This window comes from Asparagus officinalis, chromosome 3 (genome assembly GCF_001876935.1).
Source record: "Asparagus officinalis chromosome 3, Aspof.V1, whole genome shotgun sequence".
Taxonomy (NCBI): Eukaryota; Viridiplantae; Streptophyta; class Magnoliopsida; order Asparagales; family Asparagaceae; genus Asparagus; species Asparagus officinalis.
Window position 1 is genome coordinate 3,418,551 of NC_033796.1, and position 14,653 is coordinate 3,433,203.

A 14,653-nucleotide genomic window follows, 5' to 3' on the forward strand; every position below is an offset into this window, starting at 1 on the left:
GATGAAGTCCCCGGTATCTTCAAGTACCTCATTGAGAATAACAAGATCAAATTGCCTCCGGTCCAGGATCAGGAAGATGCCAAGAGAATCAATGATCCAAAATACTGCGCATTTCACAGAGCAGTGCACCATCCTACCAAGGCATGCTATGCCCTTAAAGATAAGATCCAAGCTCTAATCGACGTTGGGGTCATTACTATGAAGCAACCTAAGGAGAAGAAGGTGGGTGCAAATGCAGTATCGATTAGCTTCGGTTCTGTTCCCTTGAACTGGTTCCAGCATGAGCCGGTAATAAATGCAACAGTGAAGACCGTGAACGATGATCCTCACAAACAGCGCCAGAAAGGACTTGTACCGCACACAGCCCCGAATGGTGAGATTCTTTGGGTTCACCCAGATTTGATTGGAGATGAACAGTGGACTGGATCCTCTTCCAAGAAAAGGTCAAAAGGAAAAGGTAAGTCTTGTTACGGAGCTACTGCTGTTCCAGGGGAAGATGACGAAGCAATGCCTGCTTTCTCATTTCCCGACAATGAACATGGGAATGAGTATGGTCGACTGGATGGGGTGGAGATGATTACAACTACCCCCGCACCTGCTGAGAGGACCCAACAGGAGCCCCTGCACCAAGATGTTCAAAACCCGAGGCAGTCTCGATTCAATCAGCAGATTGGAAGAGATAAACTGGGAGATCCAAATATTTCATATCACTTTGATGTTATGACCCAATTGGCTAACATCCCAGTGAAAGTAACTCTACACGAGTTATCACGTCTTTCTAAAAACACTAGGGATGCGTTCATTATATGCCTACACCAGCTCACTCAAGTAGTTCAAGAAGCGTTAATCAAGCAGAAAGAAGAATTTGAGGGTAAGATGGAATTGGCTATGCGACAAATAAGAGAGTTGCAAGCTGAAAGGTGTAAATTTCCTAAATCTGATCATCAAGCTGGGTCTAGCTGTTGCGCTACACCAACCACGCCTATTCCAGATAGGACAAATAACAATGGTCCGAATCTGAATATGGTCATCAAGACTGATTCACCCCTCGATAACACTGGGGGTGGTACGACCAGATCCTTCAATGACACTAGGGGTGGCCTAATTCCTACTTCTCGACATCATTCAAAGAAAAATGAAAATGAAGACGAAAAGCGGAAAGAAGTCGAGTCTGTCACCACCTCGACTAGACGCTATCCCAAAAGAAAGAGAGTTGAGGAAAGCCAATCAGAGTTTGTACCCAGGTTCGCTGCTGATCAAACGTCACAACGACAACCATGGGAGCGATCGCCACAACAGTCGCTTCAGATGCAACGATACTCTTTCAAGGATGATGAGGTTCCAGCCATCCTCAAGTACCTCCTGAAAAACGACAAAATCAAGCTCCCACCTATTAAAAGCGAGGAGGAAGCCAACGGGAGTTCAGACCCAAAATATTGTGAATACCACAGGAGGATCCATCATTCCACCAAGACTTGTATCACTCTCAAAAATACAATACAGGCCTTAATTGAAGCCGGTGTCTCAATGGCAGAATAAACCGAGTGAGAACGATCATTACTCCGAAAAGTATACGAGTATAAACTGCTCCTTTCAAAACTCCAACAGGTATACGAGTATAAACTGCTCCTTTCAAAACTCCAATAGGTATACGAGTATAAACTGTTTTCCTTGTATCAAACGGGAAGTTCCTGGAGAATAATATACATAATATTCTTAAGGATAACCCGACATCAACAAAAGGGTTGAAAATAAGACATTGCTTATTGGACTCAGTTTCGCCAAAGAGTTAGGGTCGAATATCTCAAAAGTTTTCGGTGATTCTCAACTAACAGTCAACTGCGTTTATAGTAGAGATAACCTACTCAACGGCGTATATCGCCTTATTACCAAAGAAGGCGATCGACTTATGATGCCGATAAACGGTAAGTTCCTGAAGAAATACTACCCTTAGGGTATTCAGGATAATCAATGTATCGGGAAGTTCCCAGAGGAATACTGCATGTGGTATTCTTAGGGATAACCCAGTTGCTATAATAAATAAAAATTCACGCTTGGACTCTGAATGTTTTAGAAGTTAAAGCGTGTTTTATTATTGATTAATAAGATTTGATTTTTTTGATAAATCAATCTTTCCCCACAAAATTCTCCACTGATCAAATCAATTGACAGTGGGTCCACTAAAATTCTATCCGCCAATTCATGACAACTCCTCCCAAAACTTGACGTGTTAAGGCCTAATCACTTAACATCAAAAGCCCTCATCGAGTGTTTAGTACAAACCAGTATTTCTGCTGCTACCTGTATTCCACTCTCTTTGCTTTCAGGTCAGACCTATAAAAGTTAAGGCCAAAGCCAAATTCTCCTCTCGATTCTTTCCATGAACGAGAGGTTTATTTTCAATTCGAGCAATCAAATCTGTAAAAGTTAGGATTGTCTCCGACCTCACTTAGTCAAATCTGCAGATAGTTAGGACTAAGATCGAGTCATCTCTTTCGATGAACGAAAGATTTCCATCTTTTCCTTTTCAGCCAAACCTATAAAAGTTAGGGTCGAAATTGGAATTTCCCCTCAATAAATGAGGAACTCTTTTCTTAGATCAAACAACCAATCCTATAAAAGTTAGGGTCGTTTGAATCTTTCCGATTCTCGGAGTGGAGATCCCACTCTTAGTTTCATCTTTTCGGATTCTGGGGGTGGAGATCCCACCTCGAGTTTCCTTTCCGACTGAAGATAAAATATAAAATTCTTCCTCTTCAGTGTTGAAAGATAGAATGTAAAATTCTTCCTCTTTCGTTTTCGGGTTTGTCTTTACCCTGAGAAAAGACGTAATTCTCAAATCCGCGCACTTTATGCCCGGGGAATTTTATCTCGATTCCTAAATAGAGATAAGCCTACGCCTAACACGCGTTGCCGGTTTAGTCTTTCACCGAATGAAAAAGATACCAGAATATAAGTCTGGGGACTTTTATCTAACACGCGTTGCCGGGTGCTATATTCCCGTAAGAAATGGCGAAGTCTATGTATTCAAAGTCATAGCACCAAGTCTAAGTGAATTAATTCTCTTAGCGCAACGTTACATGTGAAACGGGTTTTAATAATTCACATGCTAGCCCGATTCAAACGGTAATCGGTAAAGGCACATCAAATCCGTTGAAGGCTGAGGGTTTGCCAAAAATCTTAAGTTTACGTCTAACACACGTCGCCGGTTTAGTCTTTCACCGATTGAAAAAGACACCAGGGTCTAAGCCTGGGGAATTTACCCCGAAGCCTAAGGAGGGGTAAGTCAACGCCTAATACGCGTTGCCGTTTAGTCTACTCCCATGAGAAAGACGAAGTCTATGTATTCAAAATCATAGCACCAAGTCTAGGAGAATTAACTCTCTTAGCGCAACGTTACATGTGAAACGGGTTTTAATAATTCACATGCTAGCCCGACTCAAACGGTAGTCGGTAAAGGCTCATCAAACCCGTTGAAGGCTGGAGGTTTGCCAAAAATCCCACAAGTATTATGGTTGATTATTCCATACGGAGTAAGACATCATAATAAATGAGACATAATGAATGAAAAAAAGACATATTTTCTATTAATAAAATTGAGTTTGCAGGTACAAGAGTTACAATCAATCTACATGAAGTTGGTGACTACAGGCTTGCTGTTCAAGTTTAGTCAATTCCTCTGTATAAGTTCGCTCAAGCTCACACTGCAATGCAACCTTGAAGGATTCCTCGGTGAGGGATAATGTTTTCGCAGCCTCTTGTTGGATCTTGGCTAACTTCTGTTTCGAGAGCTCCAATTTTCCGGATATCACAACTCGTGAACGCTCCAAGTCACCCTTCGCCATCCCCAAGATAGCCAAGGCCTCCATTTGATCCACCCGACTTTGGTGCGTTTGAATCTCAAGTCCAGCCGAAGCCCGAGTGTCGTGCCATGCTTGTAGACGAGATTCCATCCAAATGGCTGTGTACGTTGAGCTACCAGCAGTCTTCAACTCTTGTAACCGTCGGAATTCGCGCTCCAGCCGGTCCAAAGCGTCGACATAGCTAATCTGCAATAAAGATCAACAGCTCAGTCAGATCAAGAATCGAGATACATAAATCGAAAGACTAAAAGGGAAATTGCGAATCTTTAATTGAAATTCTATAAAATGGAATTTTCCAATTAAAGGTCTAATTAAACCTATACGACATTCTCGGTTCAATTTAAAGGAAGATCAAATATATAAGCCAAGCAAATCAAGCGCCTCTTGCATAGTTCACATGCGCAATTGAGCATGAAAATCCAAGGGAAAATCAAGTTAAGTGTCGCGGAGTCAAATATAAGGCCTCGATCATATCAACATGTGGATTCACAAGTTCAACCATATGCAAGGGTTCAATCACATGTACAAATTCAAGGCATATAAAGCTCTCGACTATATACAAGTTTGAATTCAAAGTTTGAGTTCAAGGCATATGCAAGAATTCAATCGTGCAAAGATCCGGCCATATATAAGAGTGAATTCGAAGCATACAAGAAATTTTCGACCACATACGAGTTCGGATCCAAGTCATGCACAAATTCAATTATATACAAGAATTCAGTTATATATGAATTCAACAATACAAAAGCTTGGTCATATTCAAGTTCGAGTTCAAGCCAAGTTCGGAAGCAAATCATACAACCACACACAAGTTCGAGTTCAATCCTACAAATTCGAATTCAATCATACGCAAGAGCTTGGCTATATACAAAGTTTGAATTCGATCATATACACGAGTTCAATTATACACGAGTTCGAACTATATACAAAATTCAAGCATATAAAAGAATTTGGCCATATGCAATCAAGTTTCGGCCACATGAACAACCCCAAATTTCGGCCACCATCAAACCATGAGTTTAAAGGCATCGATTCGAAATTGCAATGATCAAGCCATGCTCACGATTGAAGACAGAATTCGGCTAACATTCAAGTCCAACACAGATTTCAGTTTCTTCCCCAAAGTTCAAGAGTTCAACCACCAAGCTAAAATTCACAGACTCAACAAAATCGTTCTAAGCCGAAGAACGCCTAGGTCAAATCAACCAAATCTCGAGGAGGTTCGATTCACATTCAAACTGCAGTCATCAAATACTCACCAAACTCAACAAAATTTCGGCCATGGATGAGTTCATCCAAAATACGGTTTTCCCCTAAAATGAAAGAGTTGGGGACTGCAACATCAAACCATAAACACAACCAAAGCCAAAATTCGGCTATTACCCAAAGTACAACCAAATTTCAGTTCTCTTCCCCACAAATTTCAGAAATTAGGGCTTCAACCATCAAAACCCATGGGTTCAAAATCAAGAAATCAAAACTGAAATCAAAGCCATGATGAGAAGCTTACCCGAATTTCAAGAAGGTTGGAGCTTGAAGAAGAAGAAAGCCTCAAAATCCCAAACCCTAGCTCTTGGATTCGGTTGAGATTGAAGAGCTGGAAGATCTCTTAAAGGGGAAGAACTCCTCAAGGAAAAAGAACTCTTGAGGGAGAAGAATTCTTGAATGAGTAGAGTTTAGAAGAGCTTTCAGAGGACTGGAACTTGAAGAAGTAACCGAAGTTTTTGGGGGAATAGAGGGCTGGAACCGATGAAGAAGGAAGAAGAACAAAACAAAAAAAAAACGAAAGGGAGAAGAGTCGGATTTTTTTTTCCCCTTCCGACCCGCGTTCCGCGGGTCGAACTCGAGACCGACCCGCGTGCTCGCGGGTCGGATTAATCCGACCCGCGATCACGCGGGTCGGATCCATCTGACCCGCGTGAACGCGGGTCAGACCAGGTCTAATGCCTGTTTTGCTGTATTTTCGTCCGTTTTCGTCCGTTTTCGAAATTTTCGAAGGTTAACCTCATCTCCCGGACAATTTCACGGCATTTTTGTTCATATTTGGAATGTTCAGAGTTCGACTTCATTTCCCGGATAATTGAGCGGCATTTTCAGTCAGATTTGGAATTTTCGGAGTTCAATTCCGTCTCCCAAATAATTGCGAGATATTTTCGTCTATTTTCAGAATATTCGAGACCCAATTTTATATTTTGAGTGATTTCGTGATTTTTCACCTATTATCGGAATATTCGAAATTCAAACTCCAACGGGTACATGAGTCTAAACTGTTCCCCATTTTGACAGGAAGTTCCTAGAGAATATTACGTATAATAATTCTTAAGGATAACCTTTCAAAACTCCAACGGGTACATGAGTCTAAACTGTTTCCCATTTTGACAGGAAGTTCCTAGAGAATGTTACATATAATAATTCTTAAGGATAACCTGGCAACCTCCGGCGGGTACATGAGGTTAAACTGATTCCCGAAACTCTGACACATCAACAAAAATCTATTCACCAAATTCGGTTCAAGGCTTCAATAACGGTCAGACGATAAACGCAGTACCGGGAAAATCTTAGCTATTCGACAAAATACAGAATACGCTAAAATATGGAGAAGTCAAGAATCGAAACCATCTGTAGGTCCTTTAACACCGACTGAAGGTGGGGATCCATCATATCCAAAGCGTTTCAGACTCCTCTATAAAAGAATGAGGCTGAAACACTTTGGAGGGGGTATCTGTAGGCGTCTAAAATTGTCTACGAAAGCCCGCACGAAACTCGAAGCAATGAATGGGCGAGTCAAGAAGCTTCGTCAAACCAACTCGTGCGCGTCGGTCAAACGCGTGCACGTCGGTCAACTCGTGCGTGCCGGTCAACGCACGCACGTCAATCAACGCGTGCGCGTCAGTCAAACACGTGCACGTCAAACCAACTCGTGCGCGCCGGTCAACGCACGCACGTCAACCAACTCATGCGCGCCGGTCAACGAGTGCACGTCAAATCACCTCGTGCGCGCCAGTCAACGCTTAACCAACGCGCGTTCGACGATCGGTCTCGCGACGAAGCATACAAATCAACAAATCTATCGAATACGCGACAAGAACAAATCCCGGAAGAAAGAAACCAAAAAAGGGGAAAAAGTCGGCGAACCCGCGCTAAGCGCAGGACGGAATGATCCGACCCGCGCAAGCGCGGGACAGATCAATCCGACCCGCGCAAGCGCGGGTCGGATCAATCCGACCCGCACGAGCACGGGTCGGACGATTCCGACCCGCGCGAGCGCGGGTCAGATAGTTCTGCTGCGCAGTCTAAAGTCCCAAAACACATTTTGACAGTTTTAAATTGGTTTTTTGCAGGGTTTATCGGTTCCAGGGGTTCTTAACTGATTTGAGATCATCCCTAAACGTTGTTAGGCTGCTGTTGACTGAAGATAGGGCCAAATCCCTTGTTCTTATCCAAATAACCGCATTTTGAGGCCTATAAATATGAACCAAAGGCCTCCATTTTCTGGATCTGGAATTTTATCAAGAGGACGAGGTGCTGCTGGATTGGAGAGTGAAGGAGCACGAAATTTCAGCAAAGGACAGCGAGATCCCGGTGAACTTCGGAGCAAAGGAGAAGCCGTTCGAAGGATCTGAAGCTCGTACGTCCGTTCCTTGAGATTAGGCTTTGTCTTAATCTCGAGAAGAGCCCTGATTTCGCTTTGTCGATTTCAGGACTTCAAGCAAATACCCCCTTGGTGAGGTAGAAGCTCTGCCCAATTTTCTGCAACCGGATCTGATTCGAGGTCGTCCACGGATTAACCCCGGCACCGGCGAAGAACCCACGCAAGCAAGAGCCGATAAACGGATCTTGTGTTTATTTTCAAGAAAGTTGTAATCTTTTGTTCTTTTGTTATTTGAATTCATTTGTAACGCTTAAAGTTTAATGAAATCAATGACTAAGTTATTTGAATTTATTGATTTGTTGAGTCACAGTGGATCGGTGTCACCACTGGGGACTGATTGGTTGGGTCAAAGTAGATCGGTGTCGCTACTTTGATTCCTGAATGAGATGCACGTAGGGGATATGTGAACAGTCAGTTATCCGATAATATGAGCGTTGACTCTGTGTGAGATATGAACCAGTGATCTGTTATAGGATGGCTAGTTACATGACTTGTTACTAGTGGATCGGTGTCGCCACTAGGGTTGGAAGTTGGATCAAAGTGAATCGGTGTCGTCACTTTGGTTAGGATTTATGGATTATTGTGAGACGTAGATCGGTTGTTTTTCCTTCCATACATAGATCGGGGTTAATATTTAATTATTTACAATTCGAGACATATGGTATATACATGAGGGTTTCCTTGTTTGGATTATTTCGCTCGACGTACTACGTCTCTTGTTGTAGATTTTTAAGTATTAATTCCATCTATTGTATGACCTTGTTGCTTGGATAATTAGACTGATCGTTAGCTGCATGATCTCGTTACCTGATCGATTTTTGGATGCTTTATGTTATCATGATTTAGTAGTGTTTTCATGTTGATTTGTGGATTTCAGTTGTACGTCCTTTTGTTGTTTCTGTTATCGTATCGTTTTTCGTATTGGATTTTCGTTCGTTCTATTTTTTTGTGGGGTCGGGTCTTGCCGTGCGCCATGTACCTGACGTACACCTGTTTTCTCTGGTGTACGTCAGACTTAGAGGAAGAACATGTTCAGCTGGGAAATCATCAGGAGCCAGAGGATTCTCAGCAGGAGTGCCTAGCGGATGGAGCAGAAGAAGAAGCCAAAGCTTAGTTATTGGTCCTCCGTTTTCTTTTATACTACCTTCCATTTCTATTTGATCAGTGTATTTTGTATCTTTTCAGTATTCATTTGTTCATATTTGTATAAGGGCATGTTTGACCCTAATATTATGTCTTGGATGATATTCATTTGTGATATGTATCTTTTCCATTCTGAGTTATTCATTGTATTCTTGCTATGTGTGATCGGGGACCTGTGACTTCGCATTGTACTTATTTCTAGACGCTTAGCGTATTGGATTGAGAAGAAAAGAAATATTGTATATTTCTTCTCAATCTAATACGTCGCGGGCTTGTTCACGTTCCGGTTCCCGAGTATTTTGGGAAGCGGGACGTGACATTATCTCCCAGAGATGTTCTCTGTCTATTTAGGAATTAGTTCGGAACATCAAGGTTATCGTTGTTATGATTCTGCAACTCGTCGAGTTCATATATCTCGATATGTTCGGTTCGAATAGGATTCTTTATTTTATTCTGCTTCTGATGATTTTAATTTCCTCCTTACTATTGATCATGCTTCTCCGTCAGCTGCATCACCCACTTTCTTACCTCAGTTCCCCTTTCGAGATCTTCCTAAAATCTCTCCATCTCCTTCTGTTAACTCTCCCTCACCCGAGCTTTCTCTTTCACCATTTGATCCCTATCTCGTAGGCACGACACACACTCTAGAAAATATTATTGTCCTCCATGCACCTACGCCAGCATCTCCTCCACCTAAGGTTCCTCTTACTCTTCGTTGAGGCAAACGCTCACATGTCATGCCTGCACGGTATGCTTCGGTTACTTCCTATTCATCTATCTTTCATAATTTCTTGCTGTCATTCATACTACAGTTGAGCCAAAGTCCTTTCAAGAGGCCGTTCAATTTCCAGAGTGACGACAGGCTATGGCTGAGAAATTTTAGGCCTTTCAGCAAACACATACATGGGATGTTGTTCCCTGTCCCCCTAGCATTTCTTTAGTTGACAGTAAATGAGTTTATAAGGTCAAGTATCATCCTGATGGCACCATTGAACGTCGAAAAGCTCGTTTAGTGGTTTGAGGTTTTACTCAGTAATAAGGTATTGATTATGAGGAGATATTTTCTCCTGTTGCTCAGATGTTTATTGTTCGTACTCTTCTTACGGTCGCTACTGCTCATCGTTGGCCGTTATACCAGATGGATGTTAAAAAAATACTTTTCTCCATGGCTCTATATCTGAGACAGTATATATGCAACCGCCTCCAGATCCAATATTCCTCTGGGACATGTATGTCTCCTTCGCCGTGTTGTTTATGGTCTCAAGCAGGCACTCCGTGTTTGAGTGTTTTCACGATGTCGTGCTCAAGACGGGATTTATGGAAAGTCATCAAGATGCTTCTCTGTTTGTTCGTACTACATCACGTGGCAGAGTTTTATTACTCATATATGTAGATGATATGATCATTACAGATGATGATGTGACTGGTATATAGTACGTAAAATCTCAGTTGCAACAATAATTCCATATGAAGGATCTTAGATCTCTTCGGTATTTTCTTGGTCTAGAAATTTTTTAAGTCCCGCGGGGTGTACTACTGTCTCAACAGAAGTATCTCTCGGATATTCTAGATCGATCCGAGCTAACTAACGATGCAATTATCGATACTCTACTCTAACAGAATATCAAACTTCACTCTACTGATGGTGAGCCTCTACCTGATCCTACCCGATATCGACATATTGTTGGCCAATTGGTCTATCTGTGGATCTCTCGACCAGATATCTATCATGCTGTTAGCATAGTTAGTTAATTTGTTAGTGCTCCACGTTCTGTATACTATGCTGCCTTATTATGGATTATTCGGTATCTCCGGGGTACTAGCACTTGTTCTCTTCTGTTTTCTGTTATATTCAAGTTAGAGCTTTATGCATATTCTGATGCTGATTGGACTGGTGATTCCACTACCAAGAAGTCTACCACGGGTTATTTTATATTCCTTTGTGATTTTTTAATTTTCTGGAGGAGTAAGAAACAAGATGTTGTTGCTCTTTTCAGCACCGAGGCAGAGTATCGTGTAATGTCCACAACAGCTAAAGAGATTATTCATCTTCGTCGTCTTCTCAGTGATTTCGGTATTTCTGTTTTGACTCCTACTCCTCTATACTGTGATAATAACAGTGTCATCCAGATTGCTAATAATAAAGTATTTCATGAGAGGACCAAACACATTGAGATCGACGCTCATTTTGTCCGTCAACAAGTTATCAAGGATAAGACAATTCTACTTCCTCATGTGTCATCCGCCGACGAGCTTGTAGATTTTTTCACAAAGGCCTTACCTCATTTTGTTCGTCAACAAGTTATCAATGATAAGATAATTCTACTTCCTCATGTGTCATCCGCCGACGAGCTTGCAGATTTTTTCACAAAGGCCTTACCTATTCATCGGTCCAGTTTCTTGTGTGCAAACTCATTTTGTTTGATCCAACATGAGTTTGAGGGGGCGCTGTTGATAATGGTGTTGGTAATAGTGTTAATAGTGGGATTTTAGTCTCATATTGGTTGATAATTGTATTCACTAAATTTAACCCATGCACGGTATTTTCACCTGATGAGTAGTGTATCTGCCATTAAAAGATGTCACGCTCTAATTTGGAATCCAGCAGACAGTAGGAATCCCCTGAAAATGATATAGGAATGCTCCATTTGGTTCACAAGTAGCACAGCATGAGCATCAATGGATTTGGAGAGAAAACACAAGAACATGAGCATCAATGGATTTGGAGAGAAAACACAAGAAGAAGAAGAAGAAGAAGAAGAAGAAGTAGAAGGGAAAGGAGAAGAAGGGAAAGGGAATGCTCCATTTGGTTCACAAGTAGCACAGCATGAGCATCAATGGATTTGGAGAGAAAACACAAGAACATGAGCATCAATGGATTTGGAGAGAAAACACAAGAACATGAGCATCAATGGATTTGGAGAGAAAACACAAGAACATGAGCATCAATGGATTTGGAGAGAAAACACAAGAACATGAGCATCAATGGATTTGGAGAGAAAACACAAGAACATGAGCATCAATGGATTTGGAGAGAAAACACAAGAAGAAGAAGAAGAAGAAGAAGAAGAAGTAGAAGGGAAAGGAGAAGAAGGGAAAGGAAAAAAAAAGTTTTAATTAATATAGAACCTTACATAATTGCATCGATCTCACTAATTTCCCCCTTTAAAAAGCCCAAAAAAAATTAAGGTACAAAAAGATAGGAAAATAGCTAATAGCTCATAGCTCATACTAGCATCGGATCACCTTCACAACACCAAGATTACTCTCGACATCAAACACCGCACATCACCGACGCTCCACATGCGTTTGTTTTTCTATAGTTTGCGCTATCTTAAGCTTCGTTACGCGGCGGCGACGGTCTCCCCGTTGTTGCCGCCGGAGGTCTCGGATCCGGCGGCCACCGCGGCGGAGTGGGAATCGGTCTTGATGGTGGAGAGAGCGCGCTTCTCCTTGATTTCCTCCTGGTTTATTAGCTGCTGCCTGCACTCTAGACTGCAGAATGCTACCTCGCCCCTGATAATATTACAATAACAAACAAAATCAGCAGTTGGCAGTTTGATCTCTTAATTAAAAAGTCCTCCGACATTGAGCATATATCTCTATTATATTTATAAGATTAAAACTGATTAATTTCAAGAACAACATGGGTTATGATCTGATGCATCTCTTGCTCTATATGCGCTTATTCCAAACAATAATAAATTATAACTAACCCTCCACCCTCACCACAACTTCAAAAGCGCCGGTATCATGGTTAGGAAACATAATAGAGAGATAAATAAGGGATATTTAAATGAGAAATTGTTAGGTCAGCTCCCACTTTGTTAAGGAAAAAAGATGCATGGTTAATTAGGAAAATGATTTAGAAATTTTTTTTTTACCACTTCAATATACCTAGAATCTAAAATAAAATAACACAAATAACACACACACTCCAGTAGAAAAGGTTGTTGAAAGAAAGAAAATAAAAAAATTATACTCGACATATATAGTAGAGCTAACATAAAGATTAATTAGAACTTACCTACAAAAAAAGAAAGAAGATCTTAAAAATCAAAAAGCGAAAATTTAAAAAAAAAAAAAAATTCAGTCGTGGGTTATGATCTGATCAAGGCTCTTGTAACAGATGGGGGAAAAAAATAAATAAACAGAATAAAATTACCAGAAGGAGAACAAACAACAATTTTCCCAAGAACCCAGAAAAAAACTACTAGAAATAGTACTACTCCGGTGCAAATTCTAAAAAAAAGAGGAGAGGGTCCTTGCTGTAAAAAAAGAAGAAAAAAAGCCCTAACCTGTACATGTAAATGTCTCGGCCGGGGCCGAGGCGGCGCTTGCAGAGCCCGCAAGCCCTCAAGAACGGCGCCGTCTCCACCGCCCTGAAATCCCCAGAGCTCCTCCTGAAGTTGCTCACATGATGATGGCTAGGTTTTTTTAGAGAGAGAAAGCCGAAATGTTTTGGAGAGAGAAAACAAACTGAGCTGGTGATGGGAGAGAGAGAGAGGGTGATGGTGGTTTTTGGAGAGAGGAAGAGGGGGCGAGGGGGATAATAAAAGAATGGAGAGGGCGAATCTTGGCCGTTGGATTAAGGACCTTGGATCTTGAGCGACACGTCAGCGTGGGGATGGCGTTATTATGCTCGTCGAGGTTTTTGCCTTTTTTCTTTTCATTTTTTCTTTTTTCATTTAGTAATTTTTTTTTTCCTTCCCTTTTTTCTTTCCGCACCCCCTAACAAGCCAATAATGCCGTTGTCAGTTCACCTCCTGGCTTTTTTTTTTTTTTTAACAAAAGGTTGAATAATTGAGGTCACAGAGGACCACATGATCAGGGAGTAGCATGAGCTGAGGTTGCTTGCTTGCTTGTATGAAAAATGGAGCTGCAGATATAAACAATATAATCTTATTTGCAATTTTACTTGTTTGATTTGCAATATTTTAATTAGGAAGTTTGTATTAAAAAGCTGTAATGAATGTTGCAGCCGGCCAATTTGATGGAAGAAAAGCTGCGAAATTTATGAATGAAAATTAGCAGATTAAAAATAATGACATCTCACAAGGCAAATATTTCAAAATTCAGATCATAGGAAAGTCAATTACATCCACATTTCCTTCTAATATGAAATTGTATAATTCTAAGATTGATTGGTTTTCAACTAAATGCCGAGTTGCGTTCGAAATATACTGATTTGAAGTTATTTCAAGAAAACCCTAAGAATCGGATCTCATCTCATATTCCTCACACTTCCGAGAAAGTAGTAAGGTATTTAAATCTGGGACCATTAGGCAGGAGCAAAATGAGATACTATGAGATAAGGCATTGGCAGATCGAGTTCAACGTATTTGTTAAAGTGAACATAGAACTTGTTCATGTCGAAAAGTTAACCTCCCTCATGATTGAGTTAGGATTAATAACGAATTAGGGGATACTCGGTCTTCTCTGATGTATGATCAAGTCTGCAAAGGCAAATCCTTGCACAAGTAGCAACCGTTAGAGGCCTTTGAGGAAGTTTCTTACGGCATAATGCCATCCGACGCTCAACTCAGTGACTGTTCAAGTCAATGTGAAGAGTATTAGATCAGGTTTAAGGTTCAGAGAGTTCAGACATGAGAATAGTGAATATCTCTTATGTTTTATATGCGGTATCGAGGGTAGATTGGTAACTTGACTCGGCCGGTAGAAATGATACTTCATTTGCGATTTTACTTTTATCAACTTGATTGGGCGATCTTGTAAGAGTCGTCCATATTATATTTAACGTGATAATGACAGAACGACTGGGTGTGGGCACCGTTCGAGGAGTCATTATCACATTTGACTTGCATTTAATGTGATGGCAATTGGGCGACGGAGTATGGGCGACGCCCGAGAAGTTATCATCATGTCTGGTCGTATATTAAATGCGGGTGCCTTCGACAAAACGGTCGGACACCCACTTGACTTGTGACATGTGCTCTATCGTGGGATTTGAGCCGAGGACATCTCCCGATCGAGC

General features: G+C 41.2%; 1 protein-coding gene across 1 annotated transcript; it reads right to left on the bottom strand.

The window, feature by feature from the left end:
* LOC109832505 lies at positions 11,753-14,188 on the bottom strand. Its single transcript, XM_020399857.1, has 3 exons — positions 14,088-14,188; positions 12,957-13,085; positions 11,753-12,174 (listed from the first exon to the last, which is right to left on the bottom strand). The coding sequence occupies exons 1-3, from the start codon at positions 14,186-14,188 to the stop codon at positions 12,003-12,005; spliced, it is 402 nt and encodes a 133-aa protein (XP_020255446.1). The 3' UTR covers positions 11,753-12,002.

Coding starts and splice junctions, on each gene's coding strand:
- LOC109832505 (XM_020399857.1), bottom strand. CDS start 14,188: ATGGCATTATGCCGTAAGAAACTTCCTCAAAGGCCTCTAACGGTTGCT. Junction 13,086..14,087: donor CATACATCAGAGAAGACCGA/GTATCCCCTAAT, acceptor AAAAAAACCTAG/CCATCATCATGTGAGCAACT. Junction 12,175..12,956: donor CGAGACATTTACATGTACAG/GTTAGGGCTTTT, acceptor TAATATTATCAG/GGGCGAGGTAGCATTCTGCA.